General features: G+C 39.9%; 1 protein-coding gene across 5 annotated transcripts in view; it reads right to left on the bottom strand.

Annotated features, from left to right (window-relative positions):
* The window catches only part of nt5c3a (5'-nucleotidase, cytosolic IIIA), a 41842-nt gene that overhangs the window by 16999 nt on the left and 10392 nt on the right, over positions 1–14451 (bottom strand). For 2 of the 5 annotated variants that reach the window (XM_008112833.3, XM_062984297.1), the window contains exon 2: positions 7121–7227. The exons of 1 other annotated variant lie outside the window; for it this stretch is intronic. In XM_008112833.3, the coding sequence (XP_008111040.1) occupies positions 7121–7222 (102 nt within the window). In that variant the 5' untranslated portion in view covers positions 7223–7227. Of the gene's footprint in view, positions 1–7120; positions 7228–7720; positions 7867–14451 lie in introns of those variants that run through there. 2 more of the 5 variants (XM_003222259.4, XM_008112834.3) reach the window with 2 other exon arrangements.

Genomic DNA, 14451 nt, shown 5'->3' with positions numbered 1-14451 from the left:
TAATTCATGAATAAGCAAGCTTTTCACCAGCTTTAAAATTTGAATGGCTGGTGGAGAATTGAAACTGAATTCATTTCATCAGTTTTAAGGAATGTAAATATTTTTATATTAATGCAGTGTTGGAGTTAGAGCTCTTATTTAAAACATGACAATTTATTTAATGATCCCAGCCATAGTATTTGGTCACTTTTCCCCCATGGATTGAATTTCAGAATACAAGAAAACATCTGAGATACAATGCCTGTTTTTCTGAGTAAGGAATGAGAGACTGTGGACCTGAATAGGCATGGTTAAGGACAGGTTACATGGCTAGGACATGTTAAGTAAGATTCTGTGTCCCCCAACATCGTTTTTATTTCTCTTTCCCAAATTTCTGTTTCAAGTTGTTACAAAAGGTTTCAGAAGTTAAATGTAAGAGACAGAGTTTTGAACAAACCCTTCCCTGATCACTTGCATCAAGAAACAACTGGAAACTTTGTTGACTAGTATGAACTTCACTTAAGACCTGGGATAAATTATTATTTATTTTCTCGACTCCAATATAAAAATCCACCTCTACATTAAGGAGAAGGAAGACTGCACTTTCACATTACAGACAGTCGTCTATGTGGGCTATCTTCTGAAATATATTGCAGCACATTCATTTTCAGGCTTAAACCTAACAAACCATGTCAGTTAAAATTCAAATATTCAGTGGGATGTATTACAAAAGATAAGGTAGACAAAGATTCATTCATATGTGTATGAATATATCTTCAATATACAGCAGAAGAACAATTAGAAAGTAACAGCAGGATAAATTGAATATTTTAAATATAAAAATGAAATCATCATTGTTTAAATATTCTTTAGAGTTGACTATCATTAAGAGATTATGGAAATAATCTTTCATGACACACTAAATGAACCAGGGTCAACAAAAGGTTATGCCAAATAATATGTTAGTTCAAGATGCCACAAGATCCTGGGCTCTTCACACAGGTAGTGAGAAAATTCTATACAGCTATTATATATTTCATTCTTTTATGGTTTTCCACAGAAAAGATGCAAAAGGAAGAAGCAGGCAAAAAACAAAGAAGAGTTATTAATGGATGATGAAGTTATTCAAAAATATCTATGAGTGAGCCAGGGCTATGTTGTTATAAAAACCTGATCTTTTGCTGTAGTAAAAACTCAACTAAGCATGGTGTTGTAGTAGAGCCTGTGAGTAACATTACAAACAGTAGTATGGGTGCCAGAAGGGGAAAAGGGGTTACTCGGGAGCAGGAATCTGATGATGAGCAGCAGAGAAAGAGGATTCGGGATATACTTACAGCACCTACAGATGAAGAGTCTGGGGATGATGGGTCAATGAGTGAAGGAGAAGAAGGAGACACTATGGATTGGACTAAGATAAGAGAAATGCAAGCTATTTGTGAGGCACCAACAACTTTTCTCTGGGAGTGAAGACTGGCAATCAGGGGATCCAACTGATTCTTGGGGGGATCTAAGTCTTGACAGGAGATGGAGGAATTGAAGGGAGAGTCAAGGGAATTCACGGGAAGGGCTGTGAGCAGTTGCGGGGGATGGTGATGGGGCGGTGGTCAGTTCATCTTCTGATGGTGATTTGTAGATAAAAGTGGGTTCAGGGATGAGGAGTCTTTGTAGAAGGCAAGGTGTTGATGTGTGTTTGTGTGCTGGGTGCTGTGTATTGGGAAAGTTTCTTGTAGTCTTGCTGCTGCCTGTTTCATGTTCGGTGTTGGACTCGGATCTGCAGTTTGGACCTGAACCGGTTCGGCTAAAGACGCTGCTTCTGCGGACACTGGAGCAACGCTGTTTTGGATTTCTCCTGCTTCGACCTTGGACTTCGGCTGACGATGCTTCTCTTCTTGCAACTCCCTTTGTTAACCATTTGTGTACTGTGCCTTTTTTGCTTTGCCTTAGAGCACTTTGTTTGACTTGTTGCTCTTTGTATCCAGTTAATCTGGATTACATTTCTGTTTACCTTTTGGACCAGGTCTGGTTTGGGTTTTTGAGTTTTGACCAGTGGAACTGCATTTAAGTATCCCTGCGTCCTTTTCCTTTTGTTTCATTAAACTCTGTTTTGAAGTCACTTTTAAGTCTGGCCCTTTAAGATGCCTGTGATTCCAACATATGGCTAATGAGCTAAGTTCTCAAAATGCAACTTCAGAATTTTAAGTTAACTCTAGCTGATAATAAAAATTAACTATGAAATATGTCCAATATAGGTTACACTGTGTGACATTTCACACAATATCTATAATTTCACACAATATCTATATATAGTGAAAACTGGAAAGAAAAAATGATATACTAGGAAGTATTACTTGGACTAATTGCCATCCTTTGCATTACTCGTCCAGGCAGCATGTTCACAGTGTGGCAACTTCTGTTAAAAAGTCAATCAGTAACACATCTCAAAAAGACCAATGTGTCAGCATAAGATTATCTAAATCAGAAGTGTAGATTAGAAATATACGGAAACTTATCTCTTTGTGGTACAAGGATATTTAAAAACATATCTTTCCAGTTCTATCCCAACAGGTCCATAGATTACCTCTCACCAGAGCAAATGTTCATACTTTGTATTTCATGAATTTATAGGCTGAAGGAACAAGTTTATGCAACAGAGTACCATTGACAATAGGGCAATGTCTTTCTATATGAAACAGGTTGCATTCATAGCTGTATTTTTACTGTGTTGTGCCCTGCCTTGAGAATGAGAAGAGGTGGGTAACTAATAATAATAATGCCATAATAGGCTGTGTATTTGGTTGAGCACGAGTTAAAAGCATAACACTAACTACCATTATCTACAGGGAAGGATTGACATTGCGCTAACAGGACAGTTTTGAAATGCCTTGAAAAAGACTCCCAGTGAAGGACAAACAACATAGCAGTCATAGATATAAACAGAGAGCCATGTAAGAGTACACTTCTGGTACATATAAAGTTCTCACTTGCTTTGCCAAGTCTATAATCTGTTTATTAATGTTTCCTCGTGTGAAGAACCATTTTAAATGCCTCATAAGAAAGAACTAACTTGACCTGTATTCTATACGAAATCTATTTTCTACTTCTGGCAGAATCCCTTCTCAGAAAGCTTTTTACTAACTTAAAAAAATCTTTCTACCTGAAAGATAGGAATGACAGTATCTCCTACACAAACTACATCAAAACTGAAGGAATTGCAGGAAGCACTGATTGTGGTAGGTAATAATTAGTAGTTGCATTTGTAATGTGTGACAATGTTAATATAAATATGGCATCAAATTAATGTTACAAAGAGAAACAGCATAATATGGTGATTTGACTGTGGGATTACAATTTTGAAGATCAGGGTTTAGCCATGGAAATCCAGTGGGTGAAATTGGGCAAATTGCTCTCCGTCCCCTTCCACACTGCCCGTATATCCCAGGATCTGATCCCAGATTATCTTCTTATCCCAGATTATCTTCTTATCCCAGATTATCTGGCAGTGGAGACTCATATAATCCAGTTTAAATCTGTTAATCAGGGGCCAGATCCTGGGATATAGGACAGTGTAGCAGAGGCCTCTAAAACTGCAGAGGACAACAAAAGAACCCATATGCCCTGAAGAAACCTTGCTAAGAAATGCCTGTAATAGACTTGTCTTAGGGTTGTCATAGGTTGGAAATGACTTGAAGGTACGCAACACAATATGTTACATGGTTTACAATTCTGCAGTGTAGTTGAAGAGTTCTGGGTTATAGAGAATCAGACAGGATTGTGCTCTTAACTCTTCTAACTGCAATGCAAGATGTGCCCTTTGTAATGCATTGGTAGTTTCACCTGGGGAGAAGGGCCCTCCATAAACAAAGGGTTTCTTTAGCTCAGAACTACAGCAGACACTTGTGCTCTAAGGATTACAGCAACGGTTTTTATTTATTTATTTATTTCCGGTATTTCTACCCCGCCCTTCTCCCCTGGGGGACTCAGGGTGGTTTACAAATTGGCAACACAGTACTATCACATCGACAATACAATATAAAAGGCATTAAAAACTAAAAACATTTAAAACATCATAAAAACCAAAATACAGTAATAAAACATTACCATGCACTGAGGTAATGTCCTTTTGTTCACTAGACCTTGTTAATCCAGAATCTTAAAAACCGACTGTGTCAAGCTCGAAAGTTCATTCATTGAACGCTGGAGCACATAGCCCTGTCTTTAGTTTTTTTCTGAACCCTAGAAGGGAAGGAGCCTGCCGGATGTCACTGGGGAGGGAGTTCCACAGCCAAGGAGCCACCACCGAGAAGGCCGTCTCTCATCCCCACCAGCCAAGCCTGTGAAGCAGGTGGGATCGAGAGCAGGGCCTCCCCAGAACTCCGCTTAAAGTTCTTATGGGCTCATAGGAGGAGATACGTTCGGATAGGTAAATTGGACCGGAGCCGTTTAGGGCGTTGTAGGTCAAAACCAGCACTTTGAATTGGGCTCGGTAGCATATCGGCAGCCAATGGAGCTGGCTTAACAGGGGGGTAGTACGCTGCCTGTAGGCCGCTCCCGTTATTAACCTGGCTGCTGCCCGTTGTACTAGCTGGAGCTTCTGGGCCGTCTTCAAAGGCAGCCCCATGTAGAGCGCGTTGCAGTAATCCAAGCGGGATGTAACCAGAGCATGGACCACCGTGGCCAAGTCAGACCTCCCAAGGAACGGGCGCAGCTGGCGCACAAGGCTGAGTTGTGCGAATGCTCCCCTGGCCACCGCCGAGACCTGGGGCTCCAGGCTCAGCGATGAGTCCAGGATCACACCCAGACTGCGAACCTGTGTCTTCAGGGGGAGTGAGACCCCGTCCAACACAGGCTGTTAACCCTATTCCCTGTTCAGCCTTGCGACGGACCAGGAGGACCTCTGTCTTGTCTGGATTCAATTTCAAATTGTTGGCCCTCACCCAGTCCGACACAGCGGCCAGACACTGGTTCGGGACCTGAACAGCCTCCTTAGTGACAGGTGGGAAGGAGTGACAGAGCTGGACATCATCTGCGTACAGATGACATCTCACCCCGAAACGCCGGATGATCTCTCCCAGTGGCTTCATGTAGATGTTAAACAACATGGGGGACAGTATTGAACCCTGTGGGACCCCACAAGACAATGGTTGTGGGGCTGAGCAGGTGTCCCCCAGTGACACCATCTGGGTGCGGCCCTCCAGAAAGGACCAGAGCCACTGCAGAACAGTACCTCCGAGACCCATCCTGGCGAGACGCCCCAGAAGGATACCGTGATCGACGGTATCGGAGGCTGCTGAGAGGTCCAGCAGAACCAGCAGGGACACACTCCCTCTGTCCAGTTCCCGGTGTAGATCATCGACTAAGGCGACCAAGGCTGTCTCGGTACCATGTCCCGGCCTGAAGCCAGACTGTGCCGGATCTAGAAAATCAGTATCAACCAAGAATGCCTGGAGTTGCGCGGCCACCACATATTCCACAACCTTGCCCAAAAAGGGGAGATTGGAGATAGGCCGATAGTTGTCCAATTGAGTGGGGTCCAGTGATGGCTTCTTCAACAGCAGTTTGATCACAGCCAATTTAAGGCTTGTTGGAACAATGCCTTCCCGAAGGGAGGCATTCACCACCACCTTCACCCACGCGGTCAATCCCCCTCTGGCTTCTCTCACCAGCCAGGATGGGCAGGGGTCTAGGATGCATGTGGTAGCCCTCGCCTCCCCGAGCACCTTGTTCACATTCTCGTTCTCAACCTGTGGTTCCCCAGGTGTTTTTACCTACAACTCCCAGAAATTCCAGTCAGTTTACCAGCTGTTAGGATTTCTGGGAGTTGAAGGCCAAAACATCTGGGGACCCACAGGTTGAGAACTACTGGTTTAGAGGATCTCCTGGTACCAACACCCCAGCTCCCAGTTTACAGCTGCTGGTTACTGGGAACAGGGCTGTAGCCAGGGAGGGGGAAGGGATTCACCTCCTCCCCCAAATTCAGGTTTTAAAAAGAAACCTGATTTACTCATGAATTTTAACTGATAAACTTCAGTAGACCCTCATGGGGATTTGAGTTTTTTCTGTCTATGGCCCTGGCTGCAAACAATGTCTTCCTCCACTTGCTTATACTAGCAACTCTTAATAGATCTCAATCTACCCCAGATGATTTGTACTATCACAGTTTCCGCATGGGATAGGAATGAGTTGCAAGAGTAAAACAAAACTACTAAATGCACTTATCATTTAACTCATGGAAAACATTTCTTACAAATAAATGTAAAGAACATTAAAATCGTAATAATACTCAGTGTTCAAAACCATAAACCTCTGTAATTTAAAGGATGTACGTTAATACAATGCCTGCTTGCAGCATGAAGGTTTTTCAATATGATGGCAGTATTTGATAAATGGATAGTAGTTCTTTCCCACCTTTTACATATTTTTACACATGCAAATTGTAATAGTTTTAATTTGCTGAGCTCTAATAGTTACAAATGCTTCCAACTATGTCATAATTTAATTTTTGAACCAAAACTACCAAAAGAAGAGCAAGGGATCAAATAATACTGAGAGCAGCAGAACCTATTTTACATGGAGCAGCAGAACCTATTTTAGATAACATCCAGTTGTATCAAAATGGCTTTAAACTGTATTAACACGAGAAAAAAAAAATAAAGTCCGTCATTTTATATTGCCTGCAGTCACTAACATGTTATTTGCAAGTTATTGATACACAACACACACACACAAAAAACGGCAACACTCAGCAACATTTAATTGTTTTCAATTGATTGCATGATGCAATCGACAGAAATGTCATTCAAACTGAATTCTGAATGGATTGGATGCAAACTATGCAAAAATAATTCTGGATATGCTTTATGTACATGAAAGAAGGAAAAGACTAAAAGGTATTTCAAAGGAAACAGAAGTTTGCCAAGTCTTTTTGAGCCTTTTCCTTAAATAATTGCCATATTAAATGCCTTGGTCTCAACTTTTTTGGTGTTACAAAATTGTCTAGACTTTAACAGCTGTCTTGAACTTTGGATTTGCAACACTTAACAAAAAGGAAAAAGGGCTGAAGTATAATTTCTGGTCATTTTTGAAAATGTGTGATCAGAGTTTTTCTTTGTGCTTTGAAGATATATATAAAAAGAGAGAGTACCTGTGCGCTGAGCTTAGGGCACTCTTTCTTCTTCTGTTCTTGATTCTTTCCTACTGCAACAACACAGGTCACAAGCAGACTCCAGAGATGCAGGACTTGCATACAGGCTGCCAACAAAAACCAAGCAAACCCCTTAAGAAATGGCCTGCCACATTATTCAAATCTAAGTAGTTGCGTGTACAAATATGCTATACACAGAGATTTATCTTGAATAATTCCAGAATTACCTACATATATTTTGATGCATAAACAGTTCTCAGTAGCTCAGATCAACCCACAAAGCTATTCCCCCCTTCTGATCCACACTTTAAAATACCTGCAGAACAATCTTGCTCATTAGAACTCAAATACAAAATCGTATTATGTTCAGTGGAGTTTACTCCATGGAAGTGTGCACTAAAATGCAATCTAAATCGACAATCCCATGCATACTTATTAAGGTATAAGCTCTGCCAAACAAGGAGCAATCCACCTCTCAATTCAGTCACCGAAGGACTGAACAGCATTTAAAAACAGAATCTGCAGCTAACATCAAAATAAGACAAAACACCATAAAGATGACAACCACAGCTTGTAAGCAATAGCTCTATTACAACTTACCAGATGGCCTTGCTGAAGCAGCTGCTGCAGCCAAAAGAAAATTCCTCTTGCTACGTAAACACTAATATAGGAGCACAAGGTGCAGCTGAGGGCGTCTCCAAAAGCAATCTGACTAATCCCTGAGCAACAAAACCCGATGCCTGTGACGTATGTCAGGAAGGCACAGCACAACAATCCAGCCTGTCATATCTACAGCTGATCAGTTGGGAAATCAACAACAGAACCTCAGCTCTCCAATGAACAGGCATTCTGATTGGAAATGCTATAACAAGAGAAAAGTCCTTATGAGGAAAGTAAAATCCTACTTTAAACATTATTTTAATCTTAGTAACTAGCTACACTTTCTAATGTGCCATTAGCTGGGAATAACAGTATAGCTTTGCCAATACATCATGGGTGCTCAGCATATTCACAGAGAGGAACTTAATCAAGAGGAAGTAAATTATGATTACTATCTATAATAATTCTAATTGCAATCACAGGTTTGAAATTAAGAATGGTCAGAGACAGGCATTTGAAATGCTTTCCACATGAAAACTGAGGAAATTTCAGAAAGCAGAACAGAATGAAATGAAAAAAACAATGCTGTACATTCTAGAAAATTGTATCTTTTTAAAGATAAGTCCAACTATCTACCTAAAAAAGATGTTGGCATGTTTTAATTTTATTATAACTACCTTAAATGACAGTCATTATACAAACACAGGTATATTAGAAGCATCACCTTTGGTCTTTGCATGCAAGCATAAGGCCAATGCCAAAATTTTGGCAGTCTATAAATAATAATAATAAGTAGTAGTTCAACAATATTGGAATCAAGAGTGGCATATCCTCAACAACAACAACAAATTAGAAATGGATGTAAAAGCTGCACTCAGAACACTTGGGAGAAATAAATAACCAAGAAGAGATAGCATGACAATAGAGCTGCTGCAAGCTACAGTGATAAAAACTTGTCAACAAATATGAAATGAAAGAATGGCACACAGATTGGAGATATCCAAGGGATGGCAGTAACCACAGGACCATAGCATTAACTTCCCCTGAAAACAAAGTCACACTAAAAAGTCTAAAACAAAACACTTTTATCATACATGGAGCACAAAAAGCCAGATGCCAAAGTTGGGTTTAAGAAAGGAAGCGGCACTAGGGATCATACTGCAAACATGTGCTGGTTGGTACCACACAACAAAGAATCCCCCCCAAAATTACCCTGTGCTTTATGGGCCTCTGATTGTGTTTGTAGACCATAAGAACTGTATTTGGGACAAGAAGCTACAGTCAGAACATAATATGGAGAAATTGAATGCTTGGTCAGGCAAAACTGCAATTTATCACCCTAGCTGTTTATCTAATATGATGAACATCATATGTAAAGCAGGTTGAGATGTAGAGGAAGAATGCACGAACACTGCAGTAATGAATATCAGCATATTAAGTTATGCAGATGACACCTTATTTCTAGCTGAAAATAGCAAAGATTTGGAACAATTACTGAAGAAAATAGAGGGAAAAGTGCAAAGGCAAGTTTCAAAAACCTTGTACTGGACATGAAATCTAGATTTTTCAAAACTTTCCATATTCTGACCCTGACTAACTTGCAGTGCCTGCTAAAAGACACAACAAATTTCACTTATAAACAAGATAAACTTGACCTCTGGAGAAATTCTCACTTCCACATTGCTTATTAAAAACAAGTAAGATAAATCAGATTGTAGAGAATGATTAACTTTTCCATAGGTGCACTAACAGTAATACTTTCTTTGTTTTTAAAATACTGTTTGACATAGTTTTCATGTAAATACTAGAACAAATGTAAATACTATAAGAAATTTTATTAGTATTTTTTTAAATTGTCACTTAGATTCTCTTTTACTCAGGCTACCAATGGGAAATGCTGTTTGACTGCAACTCCCATCAGGGGAACCAATATAGCAAATGGTAAGCGATTAAATGAATTGCAACCTAGCATCATTAGGAGAGCATGCCAAGAAATATCATGCAGTCAATTACTGCATTTTTTTTTAGCATCTATTACACACTTCCCTTCTTAAAATTCTTTAAACCAGAATTACTGTGCTGAGCTATGTAACAGGCTACTATATACAGTAGAGTCTCACTTATCCAACACTCGCTTATCCAACGTTCTGGATTATCCAACACATTTTTGTAGTCAATGTGATATTTTGGTGCTAAATTCATTAATACAGTAATTACTACATAGCATTACTGCGTATTGAACTACTTTTTCTGTCAAATTTTTGTTAAACATGATGTTTTGGTGCTTAATTTGTAAAATAATAACCTAATTTGATGTGTAATAGGCTTTTCCTTAATTCCTCTTTATTATCCAACATATTCGCTTATCCAACGTTCTGCCGGCTCGTTTATGTTGGATAAGTGAGACTCTACTGTATTTCTAGATACAGATATAAATGTGTTGTCGAAGGCTTTCATGGCTGGGATCACAGGGTTGTTGTATGTTTTGTATGGCCATGTTCTAGAAGTATTCTCTCCTGACGTTTCACCCACATCTATGACAGGCATCCTCAGAGGTTGTGAGGTATGGAGAAACTCAGCAAGGAAAGTTTATTTATATATATATCTGTGGGAAGTCCAGGGTGAGGGAAGAACCCTTGTCAGTTGAAAGCCAGCGTGAATGTTGCAGTTAATCACCCTAATTTGCATTGAATGGCTTCATCTAGGCTACTTTCTGCCTGGGGGCATCCTTTGTTAGCTGCCCCTAGTTCCCATGTCTTGTTATTTGTTGCTTGTTATTTACTGTTCTGATTTTTGAGTTTTTTAATACTGGTAGCCAGATTTTATTCATTTTCATGGTTTCCTCCTTTCTGTTGAAGTTGTCCACATGCTTGTGAATTTCAATGGCTTCTCTGTGTAGTCTGACATGATAGTTGTTGGAGTGGTCAAGCATTTCTGTGTTCTCAAATATTTATTTATTTATTTATTTCAATCATTTATACCCCGCCCTTCTCACCCGGGGGGACTCAGGGCGGCTGTATACTGTGTCCAGGTTGGTTCATCAGGTGCTCTGCTATGGCTGATTTCTCTGGTTGAGTTAGTCTGCAGTGCCTTTCATGTTCTTTGACTCGTGTTTGGGCATTGCGTTTGGTGGTCCCTATGTAGACTTGGCCACAGCTGCATGGTATATGGTAGACTCCTGCAGAGGTGAGAGGATCCCTCTTGTCCTTCGCTGACCGTAGCATTTGTTGGACTTTCTTTGTGGGTCTGTAGATAGTTTGTAGGTTGTGTTTCTTCATCAGTTTGCCTATGTGGTCAGTGGTTCCCTTGATGTATGGTAAGAACACCTTTCCTCTGGGTGCATCTTTGTCTTTACTCTCCTGGCTTGCTCTTGGCCTTACAGATGTTCTGATGTCCATGGTGGAATATCCATTGGCCTGTAGAGCCCAGTTTAGGTGGTTTAGTTCACCTTGGAGGTGAGGTTCGCAGATTCTTTGTGCACGGTCTGTCTGGGCTTTGATTGTGCTTCTTTTTTTGACTTGGGTGATGGTTGGAGTTTTTATGAAGGTATTAATTTTGTGTGTAGGTTTTCTGTAAACTGTGTGGCCCAATTGTCGATTGGGTTTGCGGATGACCTGAACATCTTGAAATGGCAGTTTTCCTTCCTTTTCCTTTTCTATGGTGAATTGGATGTTTGGGTGGATGCTGTTGAGGTAGTCCAGGAACTTGCTGAGTTCCTCTTCCCCGTGGCTCCAAATGGTAAAGGTGTCATCAACATATCTGAACCATACAGTTGGCTTTTTTGGCACTGTTACTAGGGCTTGTTTTTCAAAGTGTTCCACATAGAAATTTGCTACTACTGGGCTGAGAGGGCTCCCCATGGCCACTCCATCTTTCTGTTCATAGAATCCATTGTCCCACTGAAAGTAACTAGTGGTGAGACAAACAGGGCTGTGATGTCTTCTGGGAAGTTTTGCTTGATTAGTGTGAGGGTGTCAGCTACTGGGACCTTAGTAAATAGGAACACCACATCGAAGCTGATCAGGATGTCCTTGGTGCTTAGCTTGAGGTTGCTGATCTTTTCTATGAAGTGTGTTGAGTCCTTGATATAGTGTGCAGTGAGCCCAATATGGGTTTGTAGCTGTGTAGCCAGAAATTTTGCCAGGTTGTAAGTCGGCGATCCAATGGCACTCACAATAGATATATATAAACAGATATATATATAAACCTTCCTTGCTGAGTTTCTCCATACTTCACAACCTCTGAGGATGCCTGCCATAGATGTGGGCGAAACGTCAGGAGAGAATACTTCTAGAACATGGCCATACAGCCCGGAAAACATACAACAACCCCATAGATATAAATGTTAGACAAAAACTGTTTCCCCTTGGTTTTGTGCACACCCGCCTGATGTGGCGAGACACCTCATTTATCTGTTACAGATTCTCCCATATATCAGTGTCTTTTTTAGACCTAGGCTGGCCACGGCTCTTGTCAACTAGAAAGACCATAAAGGCTTTCTATTCAGATTGGAGCCCTGTTTGGGCAAAACAAATTTTTCTTAGTCTTACCCCTGGTTCACACTGGATGTTTGTTTATGGTTCAGCTTTAATACTGTATTTTTTTCTCTTTTCAGTAGAGATCTGTCAGTTTTCTAAAGTAGTTATGTTATAATTAGGGTACACAAGCTCATTTCATAAGATTTCAGGGCAAATATGTAAACTCTATAAATGACTTGTTCTTAATTGCAGAGTAGGAGGCTTCTCGGAGGCTACAACAGGAAGTCCCTGATAATCTCATCAAACATAATACACAAAGATTCAACCTCATATTTCTCCCCTTTCCCTTTGGACTGCAGAACAGAGACCGGACGCTAAGATCAGAAGCAACCCACAAGATTTTTAAGTCTAGTGCTTCAGTGCTGCTTGCAAATGAGACTACATTTGCAAAAGTCAGCAGAAGCATCAATAATATATCCTGCGATACTAGGATCAACTGATCCAACAAAATGACCTTTCTTACTTGTGTCTCAAATTGCAAGTGTTAGTCAGCACATTTGTGAAAACTAGCAAGACTCCAAGATGAACCAGTTTACAAAGTATGACAGGCCAAAGGGGCATTCTGTCACCCAGCAATATTTTTAGGCTTTTGAAGTTTGCACTTCTACACTCATTACAAGGAAGTAACCAGGATACACTTCTAGAGTGGGTTTTCAGAATCTGAACTATCAAACACACTAGTAAAATATGGTCATATTACATTCAATTAAGAAAGAACAACACACCAATTGATTCTTCATTGAATGCTGATAAGTAAAATCCTGAGCAAAGAAATACAAGCAAACTTTGTACAAAGGGAAAAAACGAACAGGTCTGGAATAAAGTTCAAAAGAAAATTATGGCGAGTCAAAACTGCAAGAACTGAAAGATTTAGTGGGGGAAAAACTGAAAACACTAACAACAGTTCTACCAAACAATAAGAAAGTATATAGAAATATGCATCTGAGGACGTGGATTTAACCTATAAAAGTTAATGCTACCACGTTCGTCTCTTCAGTTAGTCTATAAGATGCTATACAATCTTTTTTCATATTGATTATTCCACACTAACATGGCCATGTTTTTGAATTCTATCCTCATGAAAACATTGTTAAGGATTGATGTATCTGTGCATAACAAACAAACAAAATGTGGTTTCTTTTTGCTGTTAAGCTTGGACAACAATATTCACTCATCCAGCCTTCTTCCAGATATATCCTTTTCCTCTGTCTATCTTTCCTCAGAATGGTTACCTGCCCTATAGAACTTCTCCTTTATTCTTCCATATACAGTATGTGCAAATAAACACTGTGACTTTACCTTGGATTCTGGCCTCTTCTGGCTTAGTGTATTTTCTTTCGCTCCTGCTTTACAGAGACCAAGGAGACCAAACTACCGAATTCATGGAAAAATCAATTTATTGAGATGCACCTAATTTGAGTCTGTATCACACATTAGATTTCTGTGATAAAAACGACACCTAGATAATAGCTTGGAAAGTGATATTTTTAAACCACTAGTAATTAATTGTTGCCCTGAATAATTTTTCCAAACTCTTGATTGCATCTATATGGATGAAATCCATATTGTGCCCTCTTGCCCTGTGGTGGAACTTCTGGCGTGTTTATTATAGAACTGTGCTGGAGGCATGGACAGAACATTTCTCTGGGCATTACTAGATTCTCCAAAGTCAATCTGTTGTATTCGAAGTTCTTTATGCATAAATGAAACAGTATTTAAGAAGCTTGTGTAACAAGTGGGCCTACTATACAAAAATGTTGGCTTTCTTTTCCTTCCCTCTCAGCTTCACAGGTGTATTTATGTATAGTTGCTGGCAAAGCATTTTAGAAGGCAAAAGGGTTTTGAAATATGTAATTACAAAAACTGTGTTAGTAATCCAGTTTATCCTCATGTGGATTAGGAGATTTCCTTTTTGCAAATTTGGTATTCAGCCAACACAACATTCTGCTGGTCTTTGTTACATCATGAGTGCTGTGACCATCTCACTCAAATTCATTGCTTGCTAGTTTAATAGCCAAAATCCAAGGTTCATATTAATTCATAAAACAAAGTCTCGGCTATGGTTCCTTGCTATGATGATACAGGGAATATCTAGATGAAGACCGGAAAGATACAGTCTGAAGATACAACAGCTCTACAAAAATTAAGCTCTATTAAATGAACATTCAGTTCCCACCATGGTCAGCCAAATAC

Source organism: Anolis carolinensis, chromosome 6 (genome assembly GCF_035594765.1).
Source record: "Anolis carolinensis isolate JA03-04 chromosome 6, rAnoCar3.1.pri, whole genome shotgun sequence".
NCBI lineage: Eukaryota > Metazoa > Chordata > Lepidosauria > Squamata > Dactyloidae > Anolis > Anolis carolinensis.
Note: the sequence above shows the minus strand (reverse complement) of the source record. Positions and strands in the feature narration are given on the sequence as shown.